This window comes from Lactuca serriola, chromosome 8 (genome assembly GCF_051521515.1).
Source record: "Lactuca serriola cultivar US96UC23 chromosome 8, Lser_US96UC23_V15, whole genome shotgun sequence".
In the NCBI taxonomy this organism is placed as follows: domain Eukaryota; kingdom Viridiplantae; phylum Streptophyta; class Magnoliopsida; order Asterales; family Asteraceae; genus Lactuca; species Lactuca serriola.
This window is the reverse complement of record NC_136415.1, coordinates 50,945,773-50,958,729: the sequence shown is the minus strand read 5'-3', so window position 1 is coordinate 50,958,729 and position 12,957 is coordinate 50,945,773. Positions and strand designations below refer to the sequence as shown.

The window sequence follows — 12,957 nt, the reverse complement described above, 5'->3', positions numbered from 1 at the left end:
TTTAGTTGATGGAGGTGTTTTGTAAGAAAATTGAGTTTGATTAAAAAGCTAAAATCCTTTTAATATATATGTAATCTTAGTAAACTTTTGGAGTACTGGAATGATTTTTGTGGCTTCAATCTGCACTAGAATGTGATTTCTCGTATACCTCATAATTGGTCTTTCATGACACATTAGGAAAACACCATATTTATATATTTGAGATTACATAAGAAGATTAATACAGCCTCGACACCCACTGTAATCAACCTTAAGCTTTTATATATATATATATATATATATATATATATATATATATATATATATATATATATATATATATATATATATATATATGTGTGTGTGTGTGTGTGTGTGTGTGTGGAGCAGTGAGCACTGATCATTCAAAGTGATCATTCAAAGGCAAGTTTCACATCTAGAGGAGTTTAAATGAAAGTCAACGACGTTTTTGCATTCTTATTATAAACAGCGATAGGAATGATTAAATAAGTAATTACCAGGTGACATAGTCAATACGCATTGAGTTTTACTGGTCTATCTCATAAATAGGTGAAACATCACAGTCACATGACATCAGAAATTTTAATATACAGGGTGAAGATTATTTCAAGTATAATATTTTGGTTAGAAAGCATAATACGTACGCACTGACTAATTCAATCCTGTGGTCATCAGCCACCATGTCCAGTCCTTATTAACTTGAAATCAAGTTTCAATTAAAGAAGTTGCAGAAGTTGAAAGGTGCTCAATATGTCAACCAATGGCGGCTCTAATTGGTTTTCTTTGGTATGATCATGTTCTTCATATCTCTATATATTATCTCTATATATCATATATGTGTTTCGATTGTCTTTGTCTCCTGCTATTTGTGTACTTACAATCCTCAAAAATATTGAAGTTTTATCATTCTTTAATTAAATTGTTTCTATGAATACTATCTCGTTTGTCATTTAATGATCCAACAACACGTATGAGCATGTAATAGTCGACTCTTACGCTTTTTCAGGGTTAAAACAAGCAAATCTAGAGGAATAAGGATATGAAACAAAGATGTTTGCTTTTAAAGTATATAAAATCTCTTTTTTCTGCTTAAGGTGTACATGAGGTCAAGTGCAAATCATTTGAAGTCTTTGCTGCTGTTTATTTCTGAAATCACAAAATTATCACTTATGACAGAAAACAAGAATTTCATCAAAGTAGGATGCTTATTTATCGTGTTCCTTCCATCATCATTGATTTGGAATCCTCAGAGAATACACCAACAAATGCAGAAGAGATCTAACTTTCCCTATCAAAATTGATAAACATATATATAGCAAAAACCTGTTGTCAAAATGCAACATTACGCGTATCAGTATGATTACACAAAAACAAGAAGCCGAAAGAATCATAAAACAGATGGATAGGGTAGTTAAACACATGGGTGAAGTTCTATAATCCATAAAATCAGCATCAGGAGAATATTTCCACTATATATGCAATTCAATCAATAGTGAAAGACATCAAAGGTTTTTATTTTGAAGCTAGTGAAATGCAGACGATAGGAGACATATATGTTCACAATGAGAAAGATCTTTACTCCATTAATGTTCTTCAAGGTTCCATGGACCATGAATCGACAGAAATAATAGATGTTTACATGGAACCACTCTATGAAACTTTCTTTTGTCCATTGACAAATAAGATAATGGATGATCCTGTTACAATCGAAACAGGAATCACTTATGAGAGAGATGCGATAACAGAATGGTGCAAAAAGTTTGGTGATCCTGCTGATATCATTTGTCCAAAAACAGGCGTTAAGATAACCAATCAAGTTTTCAACAGAAATATTGCATTAATGGAAACGATCAAGAAATGGGAGGAAAGAAATGAACAAGCAATTATAAGGGCTGCAAAATCAACTCTATCTTTAGTCAGTAATAAGACCATGATTCTTGAAGCATTGCATAATTTGCAGACTTTATGTAGAAAAAAACAGTACAATGTGGTTGAGATACGTACTATTGGTGTCATACCACTTCTTGGAAGAATCTTGGGACATGAAGACAAAGATGTGATCTTTGAAGCGCTTGAGTTACTAAAAAAGTTGGCTGAAAATGTTGATGATGATGATGATGATGATGGAAAAGTAAACTTCTATCTCAAATTATGTTGTTATATGTTATAATTGTGTAAGATTTGAAGAAAAATTGAATCCTTTTTGCAGGAAATGATTGTCAAGACAATGGACTTATCTGTTATAATACAGAATTTGTCGAGTGAAGTTGAATGTATTAGGCATGCGGCTTTGCTTCTTCTTGTTGATCTTTCAAAAAGTGGAGATTTTTGTGATAAATTTGGTTCGGTTACTGGAGGATTTTTAATGCTGATTACTCTGAAGTATAGACAGCCCATTGATGAGTTGGCTTTAGAGAAAATTGATGAAATTTTGAAAAACTTGGAGAGGTCATCAAGTAACATCAAGTGTATGGCAGAAAATGGACATTGGCAGCCCCTATTGCATCATTTTCTTGAAGGTATAACTTTCAGTTAAAAATGTTTATAACAAAATTTATATTCCCTTCTATCAATCTCTAAGGGTATGTTATGTTTGATGAAATGGAATAACGAATGAATGGAATGACTAGAATATTGGAATGAGACAATGAGTCGTTACTTTCCATGATCATATTCGGTTTGCAAGTATGAATAGGATGAATTTCGTATGAACTTTATACATTAAATGTGGATATAAAAATATATAATTTTAACTCTATTCTATACATTAAACGGACTTTTATTTACAAAAAGATAAAATTAAATAATCAAAGCTGAAGCCCAAAAAACTTATAATAAAAATAAGAACTTTTTGTTAACAGAAAAATGACTAAATTAAAATAATAACATACTTTCGTTGAAAAATACATAGATAAAAACCGGTTATTTGCAATTTTTCATTGCCTTTTATGGAACAAAAGTTTACAAAATGGAGGGAAACATATTCCTTAGCAATGGTCAATTCCATTTCTTTGGGTAAAACAAATGGGTTTTCTATGAACCATTCCATTATTCCTCTATGCTAATTCGATCGTATCAAATACTATCTAAAATACTTTACATTTTGTGTTTTTTCCGGATTAAACCTCAACTTTATTTTTTTCATGAATAAGACATTGTTTTTTTTTATCTTTTTCAGTCCGACCCTTTTAGTCTTTTTTTTCCAAAAAACTTGTAAAATGGGCGGGTTTTTTCGAGAAAACTAAAAAAGTTTAGAATGTGCTTGAAAACAGTTAGAAAGTTGATGGTTTTATCCGGAAAAAACATAAAATATAAGGTTTTTTATGAGATTAACCCATGATTCAAATTAACCCATGATTCAAATATACAAAATCAAACAGGTGATGAAGAGACGAAGATGGAAATGGCGAGTTTCATTGGCGAAATTTTTCTTGGAAATGATGATGATAACAACACTTATGTCGCAGAAACTGCTTCACATGCTCTAATCGAAATGGTGTTTCAAGGTAACTCACTAGCAAGAAATGTTGCATTTAAAGCACTGAAGCAAATCTCATCTCACCATGAAAATGGAAAGATTCTTGTGAAATCAGGTGCAATAACCAACATGTTGCATGAAATGTTCAAAAGAACAATCTATAATGAGCCAACGAATTCGAAAGCAGAAGCAGCTGGGATACTTGCAAACATACTTGAATCAGGAGAGGTTGACTTAACTGACCTTCAAGTTGACCACACGATGTCATTGGATTACATCATTTACAATTTCGTAAAGGGTGTCTCCAATTCAACACCAGATGAATTGAGCATCAACTTTGTTAGAATCCTATTGTGCCTCATGAAATTCCCAAAAACGTCGGATATTATTGTGTCTTTGGTAAAAGAGAGCGATTTATGCACAAATTTGATTGAACTTCTGAATAACCCAAGTGCGAAACTTCAAATCTCTTCTATCTTGTTTTCAATTTCTCTATCGCCCTTTTTTGGTCATACATTAGCAGAAAGGCTATGTAAAACAAGAGGCCAACCTCAAAACTTGCTAAAAGACTTGCCAAGAACAATGCCACCAACAAAAAAACAAGCGGTTTCAGTCAAATTTTTGGCAACACTTCCTCACGAAAATCTTACTCTCAATCTTGCTCTACTCAACATGGATATCGTTCCTTTAATTTTGACAGAAATAGATCGTGTTCAGAAATCTGGCATGAGAATAAGCAAATATGGAAGTGATTATTTTGAAGGACTTGTGGGTATTCTTGTTAGGTTTACTTCAACTCTATACGAGCAACAGTTTTTGATTCTAGCAATGAATTTTAGTTTCACAAGAACGTTCACAGAATTGCTTATGAACACAAGTGATGAAGTTCAGAGGTTATCGGCAATTGGGTTACAGAATCTTTCATCAAAGACTGTTTCTTTATCAAAGCCAACCGATATCAAGGAACACAAGTTGAGAAAGTTTTCATTTTTACAGAAATGTTTCCCATTCAATTCAGGAAAACTTAAAACCACACCAATGTACATGTGCCCTATTCACAAAGGAGCTTGTTCTTCTCAAGAGACCTTTTGTTTGCTTGAAGCAAATGCGATTCAGAAGTTATTGACTTGCTTTGACCACAAGAATGTAGATGTAGTGGAGGCTGCATTATCGGCTATTTGCACTTTGTTAGATGAAAGAGTTGATTTGGAAACAAGTGTGAGTATTTTGATCCATGAAAAGGCTATACAACATGTTTTGAATGTGGTGAAGGAGCATAAAGATGAGTCTTTGAGGCAAAAATCGTTTTGGATTTTAGAGAAAATGTTGATGAAAGGAGATGACAACTCAACTTCTGAAATATCACAAGACAGGTTCTTCCGTGCAATGTTAATCACTACTTTGCATCATGGCCATGCGGACATTAAGTTGATGGCTGAGAGAATCTTGAGGCATTTGAATACAAGGCCTAACTTTAATACGAATTTTACAATGTAATTCTACATACTTTTTTGTATAGCATACAATACTACTTGTAAAGTTTCCATACATCAAGAATCAAATTATTGTTTGTGCATTAGAGACAGTTCTCATGGGATCTGTTGCCATGCCTCACAGCTTTGAAACATGTCTTTGGAAGAGATATTCAAACCCTTATAAGGAAAGTTTCGTTTCCCTTTCTAGCCAAATAGTAAAAAAATGCCACAATAATTGATGAATTAAGTAATTAATAGAAAGTATAGAAAACAAATATATGTTAGCAAGATGCAAACTTTCTCTAATTAAATGGCCGGCATACAAAGGCACAAGTCGCAACCAAAAGAGTCATTGGACGTTTTGTCTTGTTACACCAAATCCATGATTAATATTTTATAATTCAAGATTAATGACACGCATCAAGAAATATAAACATATGTTATGATCGAGTACATAGCTGTTGCCAATTGGCTTTGAGATAAAACCCCAAATCATAGTAAAGATTAAAATATAGCACAGGGGGTTAAGGCCGGCAAGTAAGATGACGTCATCATCAACTATTTTGCTGCTTTTCTATTTCATGAAGAACACGTCTTTCTGTTCTCTAATATCAAATTAACTAAACCACCATTGATATTGTCAAAAAGACACAAGTTTCTACTTGTTTTATAGTACTATATAACATGCAAATGGACGTCTCTTGTATTCTGAGATGGGATTTAGGCCTATAAGTTCATCAACTTGATCAAGTTTGATACAGTTTTCACATTCCATGGCTTCTTTCTCGATGGAGGATTTTGTGGGAACCGGGTCTCTAAAGAAACTTCTTCCAAAGCTATTAGATGATGGCTGGGATGATGTTCCAACTTTAAAGATAATGAATACAGAAGACATGAGTGCAATCAACATGAATCAAGCACAAAAAGTAAGCTATAGATATCACATATTGTTCTCATTATCTTCTATGAAAGTTGTACTTTTTTTCCGAATATTTTCTTTTGTTTTACTGAAGGATGCGTTGGAGATGAGGTCATACCTTCATGATCGATCACTAATGCAATACGCAGATAAGCTAGAAGCTTCAGGAAAATGTCTAGCAGAGCTTCTAAACCTCGGAATCTCAGACCTTTCTTCTCAATTCGCCATGAAAAGAGGACACATCGCACGCTTCATGGACAGAACCTCACAATGCGAAGCTGATCCAATCCCATCGTCGTTTTCTCTCCCTGCAAGAAAACCAACGAACCCACCTTCGCGAAACCCAAGTATGTTCAAGAATCCATCGATTTCTACTCGACCAAAATTACAGGCTATGTCAACACGAAGCAACATAGCTTATGATTCAACAATCGAGCAATCAATCGCTGATTTCAAGATCAAAGATGGGTATATCTTCAAAGGAGTTGTCGCTTCCTTACCTGATGAGCCTAGGGCGTGTGGTTGTATACAGCAACCTCCCATTGTCGATGATGTCGCTCCATATTCCAGTATCGAGAATATTTCAGTTCAGAAGCTAACACCGGAGTATAAGATAGGTATGGAGCGATTAGTCAAAACCAAGACACCGCCGATGAGAGTTTCCGACTTGTGGCGGGACAAACCATCGCTCCTCCTTTGCATCCGCCGGCCGGGATGCATCATGTGCAGAGCTGAGGCGCATAAACTTTACTCAAAGAAACCCATATTTGATGCACTTGGGATCAATCTCTTTGCTGTTCTTCATGAACATATAGAATCAGAAGTAAGAGATTTCTGGCCACGATATTGGGGTGGGGTTGTGCTTCTTGACAAGAACATGGATTTTTTCAAAGCTCTTGGTGGAGGATCATTGCTTAAAGACAAATTCATATCAGGGTTTCTCTTTAATCCTCGAGCTCGTGCAAACTACAAGCGTGCGAAAGCTATGGGAATCGAGCAAAACTTCAAGGGAGAAGGCGAAATAAAAGGTGGACTTTTTATTGTTGGCAAAGGGAAAAGTGGAATTGCCTACCAGTTTATAGAGCGAAACTTTGGAGACTGGGCACCACTTGCTGAAGTCATTGAGATTGGTACAAAGTTGCAGGTATAATTCAGGAATGATTGATAGATCAATTTTATACCTCTTGTTTCAAGAATGTTGTTAATTAGTTTTGCTAACTTCATGATATTTATGCAGAACCAACAACTGAATAGGGAGAATTCGATAGCATCACGGGACTTTGAATGAAGGGATATGAAACATGGTCGAATCCATACTCGTCGTTACGTTAGTTCTAGTGAGGTTATACAGCAACCTCCCATTGTCGATGATGTCGCTCCATATTCCAATATAACCTCCCATTGCGTAGTCAGATTACTGGCTTTGCACTTCAATGCAGATCTCCTATTTGTTTGTTTTTTTTTCCTTTTCTTATGATTAATTATTTAATTAACTACTGTTTATTCTAGTTCTTGCTTTAATTAGAAAATCAAATTGTGTTGGGGATTTCTTCAAAGGATGTGGTGGTAGTTAATGTAACTTAGATAGCCAACTAAATCGTGTTTGAGACACTATTTGAAAGTAGTATTTTGATCTTTAACACTATGTTCCCGAGGTTAATTTAACAAAGAAAAAAAAAATTGATGGAAGTGAGAAGAAAGTAAAATAAATTGGTATTCATCATATTTATTAAATGATGAAAATGGAAAGAAATGGAAGGAAAAGGTTCTTTCCTAACTTTCCTTTAATTCTCAAAGTATTTTGAGATAAATGAACACAACATTTAATTTTACTTTCACTTCTTTCCAACTCAAAAATACAAAAGACAATTTTTTCCTTTCATTTCCTTTTTCTTCTTCTCGCCTACTCTCTTTCTCATTCTTTTTTTTATTTGCTCAAACTCATGATCTATGCCTAATGATAATCCAATTGAATAACAACTTCTGAGTTTAGGCAACAAGCTAGAAGTCAAATGACTAAATTCGTGTAAATTAAAGGTTGTTTCTTTTAAAATTTTAGAATTAGAGAACTTGAATAATAATATATGCCAAGAAATTTATAAAATATGCACTTAGTAGTCTTCAAAACTGTTTATATTTCACAAGACTACCCCTTGACCTGCCTGGACATGTCAACATGACCGCTACAAGGATGTGTTCATATGTGAAGACTTGAGAAAATGTGTTCTTGGTGAGCAAATGTGCTCTTGGTGAGAAGGTGCTCCCAAGATGAAAAGATGTTAAATCCTGAATTTGTTGGAGCATTCAGAGAATGGGCTCCAACCATGCTAAAAGGCACTCTAGCTATAGGATGTGTTCAAGGTATGTCAGAGTGCGCACTAGGCTTGTCAGGATGCACTCTAACTTCGCAAAAGCAATGCTTAGTTGTTGAATGCGCTCCGACAGCTAAAGAATGTGTCACTTGTGACATCCTCTAGTTTTCGGAACCAAAAAAAATTCTTTACGCTTTAAAAATCATGATACTTTATTTGCGGAAAAATACCAGTATATAAAAATCTTTTGAGTATAAGATTATCTCAAATAAAATCCTAAGGATATCATAATCGATACAAATACATAATTTACAGCATAAACACCATTGCATACTTTCTCTTAATCATTTAGCATCCTAACCAAGTTCCAGTTGCTTAAGTCTTGATACATGTGATACGTACAAACTTACCGGTGATATATATATATATATATATATATATATATATATATATATATATATATATATATATACTGCAAAACCAAGTGTTACCAAACAATATATAGATTTATCTCCGACTTGGATATTTATAAATCCTCATACCTATACATGCCCACCTCAATCGATCCTCATAGATCCTAGTCCATGATTATCAAGAAGATAAACCATTTCAGAGCAAGGGTTTTACTACACAGCTAGCGGCTTCCTTGGCTAGTAAAATTCATAAAGGCATTCGAGCCATCATAGTATTTGATGAATATTGTATTCCATTTCATCTACGTCTGTGGGTTATGAACCCACACTAGTAACGTAATTCATAAGACCATCTAGAATGATCAAGGATTGTCATCTTACTCTGGTAGATGACTAGACATACAATTGTAGTTGCCTGATATGGACCCACCATTCATGGTCATCCAAAGAGGAATACTAGGTGTACTCTGCTTTGTATTTCGTATCATCGACACCTGAAAGTATCACGGAACATAGGTTTACTCTCCATTCCTAATTTACACACATTCTCTTAATGAGACTAACCAATATACAACTTAATTAAACTAGGAATCTATAATAAGTCTTATCTCATTAATGGCCAAAACTACTAAGCTCCCAATACCATCTCTGTTTGTTACGGAACCGAACTCCACTCTCCCTTCCTAACTTACACACATTCTTCGAATGAGACTAACCAATATCCAACTTAGCTAAAGTAGGCTTCTATAATAAGTCTTATCTTATTAAGGGGATCGACAACCACCACGATCCCAAGATATGAGAAACAGAATCGTTTCCCTCATCTTATTTCCTTTTCCTTTCTCACCTTCTCTGATTGTTTGTTTCTCAGGTTACATCCCTAAAAATAAAGGCTTATGATTTGAATATGTGTTTACAAAATATTATACATCATGTGGTCACATGTCTTGGTGGTTGCTTTATTGTCATATTTATTAATGTTTAAGTACTTTCTTGGGGATTGGTTGTTGTACTATTAGACTTTAGCATGGTAGCTTGAATTCATCATAAGTTGCTTCAACGGGTGTGTGACTTCCTCGCAATGTTATTATTATCAAGTAATGGCTTTTCAATATGTCATTACTTACTTATGAATTACTTTTTCAACTGTATAGATTGAGTTAATTATTATCATTTCTTTTGTATTTATTTCAAAATTTTACTTTAAAAAATGCTTAATGTTTACACCTTGATATTTAATTTTTTTTTAATCAACATGCGTAGTACACATGTCTCATGCCTAGTATTTAATGATTTTCAACTAAAAGAATCGTTTGTCATCCTGTAGGATTAAATAAACCATATCAAGAGAATCAACAAACCTCATCTTGTGGGTAACTATAACCGTATGCATATGTGATCCATCATCATAAAAAAATCTCTCCTACACCAAAACTAATATTACAACCGTGATAAAAACATGCATTATATGGTCTATTCACATATTCATAAGCATTCAGTGGAGCTTAAAAACTATGTTATGTGGACGTCCTCAAAGAACAACAGAGATAAAAGTTAGATATAAAACAAATCTCTATAAATAATGTGTAAAACCTATGAAAAGTTGTGTGTCCAAACACTCGGTTGTGGTAATAACCCAAGAAACTTACGAAAATTCACAAAAAACCCACAAAACTTAAATATGAGATTCTTTCCAATAAATACAAATGCAATGTGCATTTAATTCTAATAAATACATTAGGTGAGAATATCGTGAGACGTGCACAAGTAATATATTTTTTAATTATCTTATTAGAATATACAATAGTGAATATAATTCATAATAATGTTGAATAAAAGAATGAAGCGTTATATCAACAAACAAAGCAAACCAATTTCTTGCTAGTGTGATGTTACTTGTTAAATAATGAACCAACAATGCACTTACTAGAGAATAACATAAGTTATATATATTCTAAACAAGATCACATCCAAGGAAATTCATCTTCGTACTAGCTAAGATACTTTTAATTTATTTTTATTTTAAATTATTTTGAGTTGATCTAGAAAAGTCATAGCTTATAGTTCGTGATTGCTCTTTGAGTACAAATATGGATTAATCATTAATGCTGTTTGTTGGCCTTATTTTGCAGCATTAATAGTTTTTCATTTTTTTCTTTTAATTTGGAGATCATTATGTTGGAGTATGTGACTAAGCCAATAACTAAATTGGTATATACTTAATTAAAAGCAAAGTCCTTTTTAAGTTACCCTCAAAACTAGTAATTAACGGGATGACTTTTGGAGAGAGAGAGAGGTTGATTTATTGATTTATTATATGATTAATAAATAAATATTTTGTTAATATATTATGAGATTAATATATTAACTATAAATAGTATCATTTAATTAATAATTAATAAGAAATTAATTGGATTTAATGTTGGGATTAATTTGATTAATTAAAAGTGCAAGGACTAAAGTTGTTATTGTTCAATAGTTGAACAAGAGAGGAATTCTAGAAAGTTCCTAGGGTTGTTCGAAATTTGGAGGCTCTTTAGGGTTTCTAGATTATTCCATATGGATAATATGGATAATTAGGAAACTAGATAATTCTATATTTGAAATAATATTATTTCATTTCAAATTAGGGTTTCTAGGGTTTCCTATCAGCTATAAATAGGGTCCTTTGGCATCATATTTTCATCCACTAATATTACAAGAAGAAGATCCAAATTTATCATCCTCTCTCCTCTCTCCTCTCAAGTTTTCCATTGCTAGGGTGTAGGTACAAACCATTAGAGACATCAAGCTTTTGGTGTTAGCTTCATGGCTTCAAAAGAAATGAACTACTTTGGTTATTTGCTATAATAATTAAGAGATATCCCTTGTTATTTTCGATAATAGTAGGGTACTCTTAGCTCTTGATATTCAATAGGTTATTGCTTTCAATAGAAAAAATTTAGATCCAAATAGGTTGCATGTGAACTTAAGGGTTAAATTTTTCCGCCACATGCTCTAATTATAACCTATAAAACCTATCAGTGGTATCAGAGTCATAGTTTTCAATTGATTATGCATAAAGTTGAATAGATCAAAATTAGGGCTTATAGAAATTAAACCCTAAAGGCTTGAAAATTTCGATTTTAGCTAGGGTTTCTGAAACCCTGGCCTCCACCCTCAGATTTCGAAACTTTGCTAGGGTTTTTAGGGTTTATCTAATTTCCTTAATTATTACTTTAAAAGCCTTAAAATGGAATAATTAAAATTGTATAAACCAATCCCTAATTTTTGAAAATTATTAGGGTATTGGATAAGGATTAAATTTGAATTATTTAATTAATTTTTTAATAGTAGATAATTATTTAATTCATAAATGATTTAATTTAATTTAATTAATATTTAATTATAAGATAAAGATTAAATCATCAATGATTTAAATTAATTTAATTAATACTTAATTAAAAGATAAAGATTAAATCATAATTGGTTTAAATTTAATTTGAATTAAAAAGTTTAATTTAGATAATTAAAAGTTTAAACCTTGTATTCTGAAATGTTTTAAAATACACCTTATATGTATATTATTAAAAGTTAATTACTATATGTATTAGAAAAGTCAGTCAAGTCAATAGTAGGTCTCATTCACGAAATTAGTTATAAACATAATATAAGGAAGCGTCCTATAAAATGGTCGTTGAATGGGTGTCTATTTTTATCCACCTGTCACGATCGAGATTCTAGACTCTTCCGGAGTACTCAAGAAAATGGGAGAACTTACAAGTATAGCACATTAGACCCTAGAACGTCCTAGATTTCTCTAGGACATCAAAGAATGATTTAGAACATTTCATGAAGACTTGTAAATATATGTAACTTGGTAGAATATTCTAGATTAGTCAAGAATATAGGACTAATGTAGTAATATCTAGAAACTTCCCAAGAGGGGGAAGGACAAGTATAAATAGGGAGGAGCTCATTTGCTCCAAACCATTGGAAGTTCTCTTGTATTCTCTCGAGCTCTCTAATAGAAGTTTTCTTTCGTTTGTAGAAACTTCAAAACCTTTATTCTCTTGCTTACTTAGTCGTTTATTCATCCAAAAGAAGTGTCGTAGCCTGACTTAGTCGAAGTTACACTAAGTGGCACACGGTGATTGTGTTGTCCCGTGACACGTGGTATCAGAGCCAGACTTCGTACAAGCAAGAGATCATGACTATGGAAGCAGGAAGTAGCAAAGTAGCAAACCTACCCCCTGTCGTCGAAGAGAGAGGAAGAAAGTCCAAGAAGAGGGAACAATCGATAGATGCCTTGGCAAGCTTAGAAAACAAGCTTACAAGGACGGAGATCAACGTCGGGGAGATCCTTGAATGGAAGGATACC

General features: G+C 33.1%; 2 protein-coding genes across 2 annotated transcripts; both read left to right on the top strand.

The window, feature by feature from the left end:
• The first annotated feature begins 498 nt into the window (after positions 1–498).
• On the top strand, positions 499–5,063 carry LOC145071114 (Armadillo/beta-catenin-like repeat family protein). The gene is made up of 4 exons (XM_079018025.1): positions 499–786; positions 1,007–2,131; positions 2,210–2,519; positions 3,381–5,063. Exons 2-4 carry the CDS (start codon positions 1,532–1,534, stop codon positions 4,973–4,975), a joined length of 2,505 nt encoding a protein of 834 aa, XP_078874151.1. The 5' UTR covers positions 499–786; positions 1,007–1,531; the 3' UTR covers positions 4,976–5,063.
• Positions 5,064–5,623: 560 nt separating this feature from the next.
• On the top strand, positions 5,624–7,514 carry LOC145071128 (uncharacterized). The gene is made up of 3 exons (XM_079018039.1): positions 5,624–5,879; positions 5,967–7,016; positions 7,110–7,514. The coding sequence occupies exons 1-3, from the start codon at positions 5,727–5,729 to the stop codon at positions 7,158–7,160; spliced, it is 1,254 nt and encodes a 417-aa protein (XP_078874165.1). The 5' UTR covers positions 5,624–5,726; the 3' UTR covers positions 7,161–7,514.
• Positions 7,515–12,957: the final 5,443 nt, after the last annotated feature.

Coding starts and splice junctions, on each gene's coding strand:
- LOC145071114 (XM_079018025.1), top strand. CDS start 1,532: ATGCAGACGATAGGAGACATATATGTTCACAATGAGAAAGATCTTTAC. Junction 2,132..2,209: donor ATGATGATGATGATGGAAAA/GTAAACTTCTAT, acceptor TCCTTTTTGCAG/GAAATGATTGTCAAGACAAT. Junction 2,520..3,380: donor ATTGCATCATTTTCTTGAAG/GTATAACTTTCA, acceptor AAAATCAAACAG/GTGATGAAGAGACGAAGATG.
- LOC145071128 (XM_079018039.1), top strand. CDS start 5,727: ATGGCTTCTTTCTCGATGGAGGATTTTGTGGGAACCGGGTCTCTAAAG. Junction 5,880..5,966: donor ACATGAATCAAGCACAAAAA/GTAAGCTATAGA, acceptor GTTTTACTGAAG/GATGCGTTGGAGATGAGGTC. Junction 7,017..7,109: donor AGATTGGTACAAAGTTGCAG/GTATAATTCAGG, acceptor ATATTTATGCAG/AACCAACAACTGAATAGGGA.